The sequence below is a fragment of the Bos taurus genome, chromosome 15 (genome assembly GCF_002263795.3).
Source record: "Bos taurus isolate L1 Dominette 01449 registration number 42190680 breed Hereford chromosome 15, ARS-UCD2.0, whole genome shotgun sequence".
NCBI classification, from domain to species: domain Eukaryota; kingdom Metazoa; phylum Chordata; class Mammalia; order Artiodactyla; family Bovidae; genus Bos; species Bos taurus.
In genome coordinates, this window is record NC_037342.1 from 50,134,359 (window position 1) to 50,149,730 (window position 15,372).

General features: G+C 39.4%; 2 protein-coding genes across 2 annotated transcripts; one reads left to right on the forward strand and one right to left on the reverse strand.

Moving 5' to 3' along the window:
- Window positions 1-6,994: 6,994 nt before the first annotated feature.
- OR51S1B (olfactory receptor family 51 subfamily S member 1B) lies at window positions 6,995-7,963 on the forward strand. Its single transcript, NM_001390601.1, has one exon. It carries the CDS (start codon window positions 6,995-6,997, stop codon window positions 7,961-7,963), a length of 969 nt encoding a protein of 322 aa, NP_001377530.1.
- Window positions 7,964-14,212: 6,249 nt separating this feature from the next.
- OR51A8 (olfactory receptor family 51 subfamily A member 8) lies at window positions 14,213-15,166 on the reverse strand. Its single transcript, NM_001390603.1, has one exon. It carries the CDS (start codon window positions 15,164-15,166, stop codon window positions 14,213-14,215), a length of 954 nt encoding a protein of 317 aa, NP_001377532.1.
- Between the last annotated feature and the right edge of the window lie 206 nt (window positions 15,167-15,372).

The window sequence follows — 15,372 nt, forward strand, 5'->3', positions numbered from 1 at the left end:
CCGACTCTTAGCGACCCCATGGACTGCAGCCTACCAGGCTCCTCCATCCATGGGATTTTCCAGGCAAAAGTACTGGAGTGGGGTGCCATTGCCTTCTCCGTTAGTAGCCTGAGCCACTTGTATTTCAAATGGCAGGGAACTAAGCTGGTAATGAGTGAAACTTGTCCTCTCCCAGAAAACATCGTTAAGTATTTATACACGTCTTTTGTTGATAATGTCCCCACTTTCAGTTTTGAATCACAGAAATAAATCTATAGAAAGCAAGATTTCAGTATGAGAAAAATGGAACTTATACTTGTCTTTGTAGTAATCTATCAGATATTTGAAGTAAAATATGGATAAAAAATGCCCTAAGTAAAATATTTATAAAAATGAGTGATGTGAGATGTGATTATTAGATACGTGTTTATGACACTGCATTTCTGATGGGTGCAGATGTTTGTTTGTGTGCTGCATACTAAGGGAAGTTTCTGAACATCTGAGGAATATGTGTATGTGAAGAGGTAGACTTATTCATTGTCTGCAGATGTGTTTATGGAAAATGATTGAGTCTTTGTATTTACTTGGCTCTGATGGTGTAAAACAGCAAAAGATTGGTTAAGGGCACTTGCCATTCACAATCTGTGGAGATGAGTGTATGTATGATAACAATATACTAATATGTGGATGTACGGGTGCTTTTGTTCCACATGTATTTTCATGTGAATATGTGTATACATATCAGTACATATTCAGAAGTGCTTCCATCTTAGGGAATGAGCATTTTGTATATCTCTTCATTGTTGAGTGTTTGCATGAGTATGCATTACATTTTGTTTAAATATCTGCTAATTTAATATGCATCAGCCTCAAAAATACCTCTGTCCATGAATAAACTTTTTTTTACATGAGTATATGAAAGTGTATGTGTTTCCGTATATCAGTATGAATAAACATGTATGAGTGCATGTGTATATGTCTGTGTTATGTGGGGGCATGCACATTGATTACCAGATGTGAGTGTCCTTTTGTGTGTGAATAGTGTAAATGGGAGATGATATAAGTGCTTCTTGTATACTTGCTAGGTATGTATGAGAAGACTTTCACAATTCTGAAAAGTTCAGCTGGTAAAGAATTCGCCTGCAATATGGGAGACCTGGGTTCAACCCCTGGGTTGGAAAGATCCCCTGGAGAAGGGAACAGCTTCCCACTCCAGTATTCTGGCCTGGAGAATTCCATGGACTATATATAAAGTCCATGGGGTGGCAAAGAGTCGAACACGACTGAGCAACTTTCACTTACTTTCATTCCTCAGTGGATTTGACAAATATGGTGACTTAAATATCCCCACAACAGAAACATGTCCCAAGCATATTTCTACCTTACATCTATCAAGTGTTACCCATTACCTGAACTGTTTTAATGAACAGGGATGTTCCGTAAAATGTATGGTATATATCAGGAAGCTTCATTCTCCTGATTGCAAGCCGTGATACTTGGAAGCTCCATCTAGTGGATAGAGAGGCAGAGAACCCAAGAAACAGGAAGGGAAGGTGTGAACTAGAAATAGGTTGGGAAGAAAGCACTCCACTGCAGGAAAGAATAACATTTTGGAGAAACTTAGTTCTGCATGAGGAGTGGATAGGAAGATTTTGAGAAAGATGATAATTATGGAATAATAAAATCAAGTGGGCATTTCAGAAAGAGTGATCAAATCCAGAAGAAAATTTAGAGAAACAGAATTGCAGAAGTGCAAAATAGTAGTATAAGACTTATGAATCAAATTTATTTGCAGCTTAATATAAACTATTAATAGAAGGGCTCCATAGGTGGCACAGTGGTAAAGAATTCACCTGCCAATGCAGGAGACACTACAGATGTGGGTTTGATCCCTTAGTTGTGAAGATCCCCTGGAGGAGGAAATGACAGAAGCCTACTCCAGTATTCCTGCCTGTAAAATTACATGGACAAAGGAGCCTGGTAAGTTACAGTCCATGGGGTCGCAGAGTTGGACACGATTGAGTACACTGAACACCCACAAGTAAGTTAGAAACTGGAATTGCTATAATGAATAAAATAACCAGATTATCTTGAGGAAGTAAGAGTTCATTGAGAAGGAAAGCATAGAAAGAAATATTAATAACTGAGAAAGTTGGGAATACCAGACCACCTGACCTGCCTCTTGAGAAACCTATATGCAGGTCAGGAAGCAACAGTTAGAACTGGACATGGAACAACAAACTGGTTCCAGATAGAAAAAGGAGTACGTCAAGGCTGTATATTGTCACCCTGCTTATTTAACTTCTATGCAGAGTACATCATGAGAAATGCTGGGCTGCAAGAAGCACAAGCTGGAATCAAGATTACCAGGAGAAATATCAATAACCACAGATATGCAGATGACACCACCCTTATGGCAGAAAGTGAAGAGGAACTAAAGAGCCTCTTGATAAAAATGAGAGAGGAGAGTGAAAAAGTCGGCTTAAAGCTCAACATTCAGAAAACGAAGATCATGGCATCTGATCCCGTCACTTCATGGGAAATAGATGGGGAAACAGTGGAAACAGTGTCAGACTTTATTTTGGGGGGCTCCAAAATCACTGCAGATGGTAATTGCAGTTCTGAAATTAAAAGATGCTTACTCCTTGGAAGGAAAGTTATGACCAACCTAGATAGTATATTCAAAAGCAGAGACATTACTTTGCCAACAAAGGTCCATCTAGTCAAGGCTATGGTTTTCCCAGTAGTCATGTATGGATGTGAGAGTTGGACTGTGAAGAAAGCTGAGCACCGAAGAATTGATGCTTTTGAACTGTGGTGTTGGAGAAGACTCTTAAGAGTCCCCTGGACTGCAAGGAGATCCAACCAGTCCATTCTAAAGGAGATCAGTCCTGTGTGTTCTTTGGAAGGACTGATGCTGAAGCTGAAACTCCAGTACTTTGGCCACTTAATGCAAAGAGTTGACTCATTGGAAAAGACTCTGATGGTGGGAGAGATTGGGGGCAGGAGGAGAAGTGGACGACAGAGGATGAGATGGCTGGATGGCATCACCGACCTGACTGATGGACATGAGTTTGAGTGAAGTCCGGGAGTTGGTGATGGACAGGGAGGCCTGGCATGCTGCAATTCATGGGGTCACCAAGAATTGGATACGACTGAGCAACTCAACTGAACTGAACTGAGAATGTTAGAGACTGTATTAGGAAATGTGCCAGAGTGTGACAGGAGAGGGTAAGTAATCTATCCCGGATCCTGGGAGAAAAGGTGGTCTCCAGGGTTCCAGGGGAGAGAGGAACAGTATCTGTGTTGGAACTTCATGATATATATGAGGCATGATGATAGAGAGAGAGAAGAAAATTGCACTTATGTATTGTATTTTTGAAGGTGTGAAAGTCAGTGACATACCTGAGGAGTCCCAGTAGGGCTGGAAGGCTAAAACGGATGAGTAGAAATAGAATTGGATTAAACAGTAAACGTTGTTTGGGGCCAGATGGTAAAGCAGTTTTGGACTCTGTTTGAAAGCAGGAGAAAACCAGATGGATTTGAGGAAAGACATCACAGCCACATTATCAGACAGCAAATTGGAAATAACACTGTGGGATTTGTATGGTGGAAGGATTAAAAAGAAGAATTGGTAGTAGGGAAACCAATGGAGATAATGCAAATATAAGCCTCAGCAAAGACCACAACATTGTTGATGAGTGAATGAATTGGATTAGGGAGAAATATTTGATATGAAACAATGGAGCTTGCCGAGTAATTGACACTCATTTGATAAAAGAATCTATCTGAAAAAATAAAATATTAGGCTTAAGGCCAAAGTCATCTTTGAATTCCTATCCTCCATCCAGTATTAGTCCCCTTTCCACAGCTGTTACTACTCTAATCAAATCAATTGAATGCAAATCCTTCCACAGCTTCTAGGCATTTAAGTACAAATGTAGCTATCAGGGAGACAGAGTACTTTAAGAGGGTTTTAAACTGATGCCATTGTATAGAAATCACTATACATTTTTTAACTCAACAATATATTTTCTTTCTTAACTATTAAGATTATTACTCACCATGACCATCTCCCTGATTAATTAGTTATCGGAACTAAGTAATTGAAGAATTATAAAGAACTCTGCTTTTTTCCTTTTGCAAACAAAAATCTTTTTTATGCCTCCTTATGCATATGAGAGTCGTTCTGTCTGGTTAGTATATCAAAAACTAGAACTGCCAAATAAAGTTCTTGTTTTAATGAATTCTGCCAAATTGCTCTCAAAAGGGCTACACAGTTTTACAGTCTTACAGCCTTGATTAAGAGCCAGGCCCTTAATCTTTTCCAGAATATAATTTTATCAGATTTTATGATTTATTCCATGTGATGTGTAGGAAAAGTTTTATTATTTTGAAAATGTGTATTATTTTTGTGACCACTGGGACTGATTTTATTGTACATTTGTTCGGCATTCGTATTTATTTTTATAAGAAAAAAATCATATTTTGCCAAATTTGGAGTTAGATTACTCATCTCTCTTATTTATTTGTAGTTTTTTAATGTATTTCAAATTCTAAACCTCATTCAGTAATGTAAGCTGCAAATATTGTTCCATTTAGGGACACTCTGTTCCATTGTTCCCCTAATCTTTTAACCTCATATAAAATACCATGGTTATATTAGATTTTGTTGTTGTTGTTGTTGTGGAATTTTTTATTTTAAGATGAATCATGACATCTAACCTCTTGAAATTTTAAGTTGGTAACTGTAGGCACAATGTTGTACAGAAGATTTCCAGAACCTGTCATCTTGCATAACTGAAACTTTTTATTCATTAAACAGAATTTTGCCCCTCTCCCAGCAACCACCGTTCTCCTCTTTGTTTCTATGAGTTTGACTACTTATATACTTCGTATAAGTGGACTCATGCAGTATTTGTCCTTCTGTGACAGGCTTATTTCACTTAGCATACTGTCTCCAGGTCCATCCATGTTGTTGTATATAGCAAGTCATCCTTCATTCTTAAGGCTGAATAGCCTTCCTTGTGGGCTTCCCTAATGACCCAGTGGTTAAAAAAAAAATCTGCCTGCTATGTAGGAGACACAGGGTTCCATCCCTGCATCAAGAAAATCCCCTGGAGAAGGAAATGGTTAACTGCTCCAGTATTCTTGCCTGGGAAAACCCATGGACAGAGGAACCTGGCCGGCTACAGTCCACGGGGTCGCAAAAAGTCAGACACGACTCAGTGACTAAATAACAACAATGGAAACAGCCTTCCTTGCGTGTTTACCATATTTTCTTTATTCATTTATCCACTGATTGACATTTAGGTTGTTTCCAATATATTGACTATTGTGAATAGTGCTCCAAGGAACATGGGGATGCAGATATCCTTTGAGATTCTGATCTCAATATTTTTGAATGTATACCCCAAAACAGATTTATGGATCATTTAGCAATTTCATTTCTAATTTTTTGAGGAACACTGTACTGTTTTCCTTGGTGACTGCACCATTTCACATTCCCAGTAACAGTGTACAGGGTTTTCAATTTCTTCATATACTTACCAACTCCTATCTTTTTTTAAAAAAATTATAGTCATCTTAACAAGTGTGAGGTTATTATATAATTAAGATTTTATTTACATTTCCTTGATTATTACTGATGTTGAGTATCTTTTCATGTACCTGTTGACCATTTGTATGTAATCTTGTGAGACTCATTTCCCATTTTTAAAATGGAGTTATTCCTTTTTTTCTGTTGAGCTGTAGAAACTATGTATTTTAGGTATCAGATATATCAGATATATGGTTTAAAAATACCCTCTTCCATTTTATAGGTTACCTTTCTACCCCACTGATTGTTTCCTTCACTACACGGGAGTTTTTCAGTTGACGTAATGCCGCTTTTCAATTTTGCTTTTGTCACATGTGCTTTCAGTGTCATACTCAAGAAATTATCACCAATTCCTATGTCATGAAGCTTTCCCCTTATATTTTCATCTAGTAGTTCCAGGTCTTACGTTTAAATCTCTAAACCTTTGTGAGTTGATTTTTGTTTGTAGTATAAAAACCAAGTACAATTTAATATTTTGTATCTGAATACATTTGTTAAGATCTGATTTGGATTATTTGAATTTAAAATGCTTATGACATCTAAGTAGAGATTTGGGTGAGTAAATATAGAATGATCTGGGGATATATTTATGATTCATCAATTTATAAAATTTAGTTGAAGTCCGGAGGAATGTCACTGAGGAAAAAGGAAATAGCCAAATAAAGATTCTCAAAAATACCAGTGTATAAATTGGATGGGAAAGGGCATGGAGAACTAAGAATATAATTTCTGAGAGGTAGAATTAAAAAGAAAAGAAGTGTTTCATAAGAGCCAAAGCTCATTGAGAAATACATCAGTTTAGGAAATTTAAGTGCCCCTAGATTTAGTAACAAAGAAGTAATGGATGACTAATGAGAGCAGTTAAAGTGAATTGAAATGTGTGTTGAGGCAGCACAGAAGTCAGATTGCCTGGGCCTGGGAGGAGTAGAATACATGTTTAGGGACTTCCCTGGTGGTCCAGTGGCTAACACTCCATACTCACAATGCAGGGAGCCTGGGGTTCAATCCCTGGTCAGAGAACTAGATGCCACATGCTGCAACTAAGATCCTGCATAGCCGAATGTATTTAAAAAAGAAAAAAAGAAAACCTGCTCATAGGAGTATAGACCCCCCTTATGGGTGTTTTCCGTTAAAGGAGGGAGCAAATTAGGAAAAAAGCTACAGTGAAAAACAGAGTTGAGGAAAATGGGAAAATAATTTAAAGAGAGAATCAGAGCTTTGTGGACAGCTATAGGAAACGCTCCAAGGCAAGGGATGACTGTGGCATAGATACTAGAATGAGTATGTGTATGTGTGCCTGGGGCAGGAGAGGGAGGGCAGGCAGTTTTAGAAAGCCTTATGCAAATGTGTCATAAGGTTAAATAAATCTTTCTAATCCGTTTTCAGTTTCCAGAGTTCAAAGTGGGATCCTGAAGTATGTCAACATTCCTCACCCACTCAACTCTGAATGCCAGCACTTCGATGGCCCCCACCTTCCTGTTGGTGGGCCTGCCAGGCCTATCAGCTGTACCTTCCTGGTGGGCAGTACCCCTCATCACTGTCTACCTTCTGTCTGCCCTGGGCAATGGTGCTATCCTCTGGATCATTGCCCTGGAGCCCACATTGCACCGCCCAATGTACTTCTTCCTCTTCCTGCTCAGCGTGTCTGATGTTGGCTTGTCCACAGCCCTGATGCCCACCCTGCTGGGTCTTGCCTTTGCAAATACTCATGCTGTCTCTGCCTCAGCCTGCCTCCTCCAGATGTTCTTTGTCCATGTCTTTTCTGTCATGGAGTCCTCTGTCTTACTCGCCATGGCCTTGGATCGGGCACTGGCCATTTGCTGCCCTCTCCACTACCCAACACTCCTCACCAATGGTGTCATCAGCAAGATCTGTGTGGCCATTGCTTTCCGATGCCTGGGTCTCCACCTGCCCCTGCCATTCCTCCTGGCCCACATGCCTTACTGCCGTCCACAGGTCCTGACCCATTCTTACTGCTTGCACCCAGATATAGCCCGTTTGGCCTGCCCTGGAGGTGGGGGAGCAGTCTACAGCCTCTTTGTGGTCCTGTCTGCCATGGGCTTGGATCCTCTGCTTATTTTATTCTCCTATGGCCTAATTGGCAGGGTGTTGCAAGGTTTTGGATCCTGTGAGGATCGCTGGAAGGCTGGCCAAACCTGTGCTGCCCACCTCTCTGCTGTGCTTCTCTTCTATGTGCCAATGGTCCTCCTGGCTCTCATTGATCATCTCAGGATGCCAATCCCTCAGCCTGCCCGTACTCTTCTCTCCTATGTCCACTTCCTGCTTCCCCCATTGATAAACCCTATTCTCTATAGTGTCAAGATGAAGGAGATTAGAGAGAGAATCCACAAGAGATTGAAGCCCAGGAAGGTGGGTTGTGCTTAGTGAGAAGGATGTGTCCTCCATATTTGTTGGTTACCTGACACAAAGGTTTCCATGACTGAGAACTCAGTTTATCATGCATAAAATGTCATTCAGGTACACAAAAGTCCATGTACATGGATGTACATTTCTGTCCCTTGAAGTGTTCATGTGCATATTGATGAAAGTTTATGAGCCCTAGAGAAGGGGAGTGGTCTATTGTGAGCCCCTATTAACATCACATCCATGGCCCAGAAACAGTCAGAATCTAAGTCTTGTCACAACCATTCAGGTTGTTAGGAGTGTACGTTTTCTGCATGTCCACCAGAATTCCGTTACCATTATTCTCAAATTTTCATCAATTTTATTAGTGATGAATTTTACTTTACATCAGATTTTCCTAATAGAAACAGTGTCTTTCACATATCTGTAGGCTATTTTGTTTCTTCCTCTATGAATAGTCTCTTCAAATAGCCTTCATCCATTTTTCTACTGGATTGTTTATGGTTTTAAAAACAAATGTGCAAGAAATCCTTCATATAAAATCCTTTTTATACCTTTGCCAATATAATATTTGCCTTTTTCATTATTTAAGCAACCAAATCTCAAGTAAATACAGTTTTACATGATCAAATCCACTTTTATATATCTTTATAATTTTTGTTTTTCATGTGTTGCTTTTAAAACAAGTGTCTTTAACTTGTTCTGCACATATTCTCTTAAGCCTGTTTTAAAAGAACTGTTATAATGACTTTTCTTTCTAAGTCCAATTTTATGTTAACAAGGTAATTATGTACTCGTAGTAGCATCATCTATTACATACATTCTCTTTTTCTCACTGAAATAAAAAACTATGTATGTCATATTTTTGGATTCCCTGGTGGGTCAGATGGTAAAGAATCTACCTGTAGTGCAGGTGAGCTGGTTCTATCCCTGGATTGGGAATATTCCCTGGTAAAGGGAATGGCAACCCACTCCAGGATTCTTGCCTAGAGAATCCCATGAATAGAGGAGCTTAGAAGACTATAGTCCATGGGGTCACAAAGACTCAGACATGACTGACTAAGCAGCATATATGTCATATTTTAGGTGTGTGTATGGATATGGACTTTGCTTTAGAAATCTTCTTATGGAGTATGATATATATATGTGAAAAAGCTGGCTTAAAACTCAACATTCAAAAAATGAAGATCTTGGCATCTGGTCCCTTCACTTCTTGGCAAATAGATGAGGAAACAATGGAAACAGTGAGAGACTTTCTTTCCTTGGGCTCCAAAATCACTGCAGATGGTGACTGCAGCTATGAAATTATAAGACGCTTGCTCTTTGGAAGAAAAGCTATGGCAAACCTAAACAGCATATTACAAAGCAGAGACACCACTTTGCTGACAAGGGTCTATATAGTCAAAGCTATTGTTTTTCCAGTATCATGTATGGATGTGAGAGTTGGACCATAAAGAAGGCTGAGCACTAAAAAATGGATGCTTTCAAACCGTGGTGCTAGAGAAGACTCTTGAGAGTCCCTCACAGCAAAGGAGGTCAAACCAGTCAATTTTAAAGGAAATCAACCCTGAATATTCATTGGAAGGACTGATGCTGAAGCTCCAGTACTTTGGCCACCTGATGCAAAGAGCTGACTCTTTGAAAAAGACTGATACTGAGAAAGGGATGACAGAGGATGAGATGGTTGGATGGCATCATCAACTCAATGGACATGAGTTTGAGCAAACTCTAGGAGTCGGTGATGGACAGGGAGGCCTGGTGTGCTGCAGTCCATGGGGTCACAGAGTCGGACAAACCTGAGCAACTGAGCAACAATATATATATATATATATATATATATATATATATATATATATGTGTGTGTGTCATATATGTTCACATATCACTGATCTATTAGACCAGCCTCATAGTGTGATTTGGTTAATATGTTGTGTAAAGTGATCCTCTTTCAAAAGCAATGAAAAACTCTGAAATTCTAACAAGAACTACATTTTTAGTAGATTAAATATAAACAAATCAGCAGTCATGATTAATTTCCACATCCAACAATTTATGTATTTCATTTATTAAGAACATTTCTACACTTTTCAATAAAATTATTCACTTTATTTAAGTCTATTTCTATGTAGTTTTTAAAATGTATGATTGTGTTGCTATTATAAATAAAACATTACCCCATTTCTCTGTGTGTGTTGTGTGTGTGTGCTCAGTCATACTCAAGGACTGTAGCCTGCCAGGCTTCTCTCTCCATGGGTTTCCCCAGGCAGGAATACTGGAGTGGGTTGTCATTTCCTTCTCCAGGGGATCTTCCCCACCCAGGAATCAAACCCATGTCTCTCGAGTCTCCTCCATTGGCAGGCAGGTTCTTTACCACTAGCACCACCTAGGAAGCCCTTAATATATAATCACCTTGGGTAGTAAGGAGGAAAACTTTCTGTGGCCTGCACGGGGATTGAACCCAGGACCTCGGTGTTAATAGCACCAAACTCTAATCAACTGAGATAACCGGCCATTTCTATCTCCACATATATATTGCTAGATTTAGAAAAACATTTTTTTATCTTGCATTAGTATGTACTTTACCAAATTATCACAAAATTTTAGGACCATTTAAAAATTTTTGTATTTTATTTGTATTTATTAATAGCATTCATAAGCAAAAATAGATGATAGGTAATGTTCCCCTAATATTCATATAAATTATTTTATTTTCTTATTTTATTAAATTCATTGGAATCTCCAACCTGTTATGAAAGTTTAAGAGTGAACAAAAAATGTTGTTTCTCATTTTATTTAAATGGCATTAGTGTTTCACTTACTGGCACTGCTAGATGGTTGACTGCTAGATCTTTGAATAAACTTTATAACACTTAAATAGTTCATTTATGTTGCATTTTTTAAAAATTTTTAATAAGCTTACTTAATGAATCCTATCGGAGAAGGCAATGGCGTCCCACTCCAGTACTCTTTCCTAGAAAATGGATGGAGGAAATGAAAATGCTCCTCCTGCCATGAATGGAGGAGCCTGGTAGGCTGCAGTCCATGGGGTTGCTAAGAGTCAGACACGACTGAGCGACTTCACTTTCACTTTTCACTTTCATGCATTGGAGGAGGAAATGGCAACCCACTCCAGTGTTCTTGCCTGGAGAATCCCAGGGACAGGGGAGCCTGGTGCGCTGCCGTTTATGGGGTCGCACAAAGTTGGACGTGACTGAATCGACTTAGCAGCAGCAGTAGTAGCAATGAATCCTATTAAATGCATTTTCAGCATTCACTAACACAATAATAATTCTCTACTTTAATATGTTGAGCAGTTGAAACATCCTTGTTACTTGTGATTACAGAAGAACACATTTTAAATGAAAAGTGAAAAAATCAAATTTTCAGATCAAATCCATTTAGTAACAAGATAAGAATACACAGTGATATATTAGAACATATTCTAGGAATACAGAAACAGTTTATAGCCTCATATTTTATCAAACTATTCTTTAAGATATACTATATATTCTCTTAGTAAACTAATTAGATGTCAGTCTTTCAATTTCATGGAGAAGGCAATGGCACCCCACTCCAGTACTCTCGCCTGGAAAATCCCATGGATGGAGGAGCCTGGTAGGCTACAGTCCATGGGGTCACAAAGAGTTGGGCACAACTGAGCGACTTCACTTTCACGTTTCACTTTCATACATTGGAGAAGGAAATGGCAACCCACTCCAGTATTCTTGCCTGGAAAGTCCCAGGGACAGAGGAGCCTGGTGGGCTGCCGTCTCTGGGGTCGCACAGAGTCAGACACGACTGATACGACCTAGCAGCAGCAGCAGCAGCAGCTCTCAATTTCATGAATGAGAATACTGAGGGTGAGATTTTAAGAATGCCCCAGGTCTATAAAATTAGTTACTAAACAGAATTTATTTTCAGATTTGCCTTAATTCAAAACCCCTGCTACAAAATACTCTTTTAAAATTATTGAATGGAGAAATAGCTTGGTCTTGAAGAACAATGATGAGGTCTCTGAGAAACTTTTTTTTTTTTTTTCCCCAAAGCCCATTCTTTCTTCCTCCCTGGAACACCAACCTCCATCTTCCCATTTCTTTACCGAGAGTAGAATGTTGGATATAAAGAATGTGGAGTCACATTGGCCTGGCTGAGTCCTCAGTCCATTATTCCTGAGTGATTTGGCACTAGCTGTTCCATGTTTGTAAAATAGGTGAAATAAGGATTTCATGCAGTCAAGTCTCTGTATCATAGTGTCAGAATATATAAAATATTCAATAAATGATAGTTTTGTGGAATTAATCATGGAAATTAAAATAACTATATTTAAACTTCGTATGAATATTTAATCTGAATAAAGAACTTTACAGTTGGAAGTTTCTTTAAGTTCCTACCACCTCATTGTATACACGAAACTACTGAAAGCATTTGAATGGCCCTTTGTAACTTGGTGGTAGATGAGCTAAATGCAGAATCACTGACTGCCTCCATGTTTTTATTACTTTACTAAGAGATGGATAGAACAGGCTTTGGACTCTGTGGGAGAGGGAGAGGGTGGGAAGATTTGGGAGAATGGCATTGAAACATGTGAAATGTCATGTATGAAAGGAGATGCCAGTCCAGGTTCAATGCACGATGCTGGATGCTTGGGGCTGGTGCACTGGGACGACCCAGAGGGATGGTATGGGGAGGGAGGAGGGTGGAGGGTTCAGGATGGGGAACACATGTTTTAAAATTATTAAATTAAAAATAAAAAGAAAAAGAAAAAAAAAAAAAAAGAGATGGGATGGAGAAGGCAATGGCACCCCACTCCAGTACTCTTGCCTGAAAAATCCCATGGATGGAGGAGCCTGGTAGGCTGCAGTCCATGGGGTGGCTAAGAGTTGGACACAACTGAGCAACTTCACTTTCACTTTTCAGTTTCATGCATTGGAGAAGGAAATGGCAACCCACTCCAGTGTTCTTGCCTGGAGAATCCCAGGGATGGCAGAGCCTGGTGGGCTGCCATCTATGGAGTCGCACAGTCGGACACGACTGAAGCAACTTAGAGAGAGAGAGAAGAGATGGAAGCAAAGAGCTCTTCATTTCACAGCAGGGCCTCAACTGCTGTCCCCTGGCTCTCACTCTCTCCTCACCACTGGCCACACCCACATCAATCCTGTAACATCTTTGGTTTTCAGGGCTCACTATTACTGTTCATAGCACCGTTCTCTCTCTGAAAATCATTCCACACCAACCTGAATGATAAGTTTCAGGAAGAACTTAAATGTTCTTTGTCCTCTCAACAGCACATATGGGGATAGAGATATTAATAACTTCTGGAACCATAATTTGTTCTCTAATGTTTATTACACTTCTTATGCTAGCCATTTTACCCACACCCTTCCATTTAGACTATTCTTTTAGTTCAAATTGAGATACACCTGCCAAGCATATACAATGGATGAAGTATGTCATCTTGAAGAGACTTTTAAATTTGAATCATTCATAACTCTTTCCTTGTGTAAATTCACAAGGCATCAATGAGAGAGACGTATGAATGTTGATGATGTATATAGGTCTCCATCTTTTGTGCCCCAAGGATTTCCTCCTATACTTTCCCTCCAAATTGGCTTTGGCAAAAGACACACTCTCTAGGTTTCCTTTTCACATTATCCCAGGAAAGTATTTTGTATTTTTCAGTCATTAATGTACACACCAACCACCTAGAATCTTGTTAAAAGACAGATTCTGACTTAGTAGGCTTGAAGAAGGATGAGATCCTATGATTCTTATTATTTCCCAGATGCTGCTGAGGCATATCAGTGCACCACCCTTTGGTTAGCAAGGAAGAAAACTTACTTAGACAAACCTAATCACATTGGAAAGGATTTAATGTAAATCACAAGGAGGAATCAAATGCCAAGAGGCAAATATAAAGATGCTAAATGGTCCAGAACCTTGCAGAATTCTCCCAATTATAGTTGAACTCCTACTTACAAGCTTCTCTGAGGTTAGATGTCTTCTTTACTCTTTTACCTGAGGATAGATGGCCTCAGTCTCCCCCAACAACAACAACAGGATCACTACCTACTTTATAAATTGTAAGCCTCTTCTTCCTTAATATCAGAAGCTGTGGTGTGTGACATCCATGATAGATATTAATTGATTACTTAATTAATTAACTAATTAAGGACTCTAAAGTAAATGGAAGCAGCTCCTATTTGAAAGAAACATTGTCCTACTCCTGAGACAATTTGATGTAGAGAAAATGGAACTTCTACCTTTGCCTCATCATTTAGACTTCAGACCCAGTTTTTCCAATTTTTCCAGAACCTTCACTCTAATCTGCTGAGTTTTTACACAATACAAGATGGGATTCATCAAGGGTGGTACCAGCAAGAATGCATCAGCCATCAGAATCATAGCCACAGGGGGTGTATGCTTGGGAAAGCGATGCATGAGAGCCAAGGTGATGATGGGCACATAGAAGATGAGCACAGCGCAGATGTGGGACACACAGGTGTTAAGAGCTTTAAGCCATTCCCTGTGAGATGCAATACCCAATACAGTCTTCAGAATAAACACATAGGAGACAACAATTAACATACTGTCTGACATCATACAGAGCGCAACAAACAGACCGTAGTAGAAGTTAACTCTATTGTCAGAGCACGCCAGCTTCATGACGTCCTGGTGGAGGCAGTAGGAGTGGGATAACAGGCGTTTATTACAGTATCTGAGTCTCTTTAAAGTGAAAGGGAGGGGAAGAACTAGGAGAATGCTTTTAAAAGCAAATGCTAACCCAATGTGCAAAACTCTGGAGCTAGTAAGGATGGAGCGGTATCTCAGGGGGTTGCAAATTGCTACAAAGCGATCAAAAGACATGATCAGGAGTACCGAGGACTCCATATCTGTGAATCCATGGATGAAAAATTCCTGAGCAATGCAGGCATCAACAGAAATCCCCATGGCATTGAACAAAAAGATCCTCAGCATGGTGGGAAGAGAAGAGAAGGACAGGCCCAGGTCCGATAATGCCAGCATGGAGAGGAAAAGGTACATGGGCTCATGCAGAGAAGGCTCTGTCCTGATGACAAATAGAATGGTGCAGTTTCCCAGGATAGCCATGAGGTACATGAGGCAGATAGGGATGGAGATCCAAATGTGCACACCCTCAAGCCCTGGGATCCCAATCAACAGGAATGTGGAGACTGCAGCTTCTGAGGCATTGAGAGGAAGCATCATAAATAGGTCTCTTACATACTGCTCCTGGTAGATAAATAATCAAATTATTATTCTCAGTTATGTTTACTGAACACAACTCACTTTAGTTGTCAGTTAAATTAACACAGTTCACATTTAGGTATCAAGAAATAATGTTATATAACTTTTTCTATATAAAGAAAAATAAGGAGTAAATTTAAATAGATTCATTTTTATCTAAGACCTTT

Coding starts and splice junctions, on each gene's coding strand:
- OR51S1B (NM_001390601.1), top strand. CDS start 6,995: ATGTCAACATTCCTCACCCACTCAACTCTGAATGCCAGCACTTCGATG.
- OR51A8 (NM_001390603.1), bottom strand. CDS start 15,166: ATGATGCTTCCTCTCAATGCCTCAGAAGCTGCAGTCTCCACATTCCTG.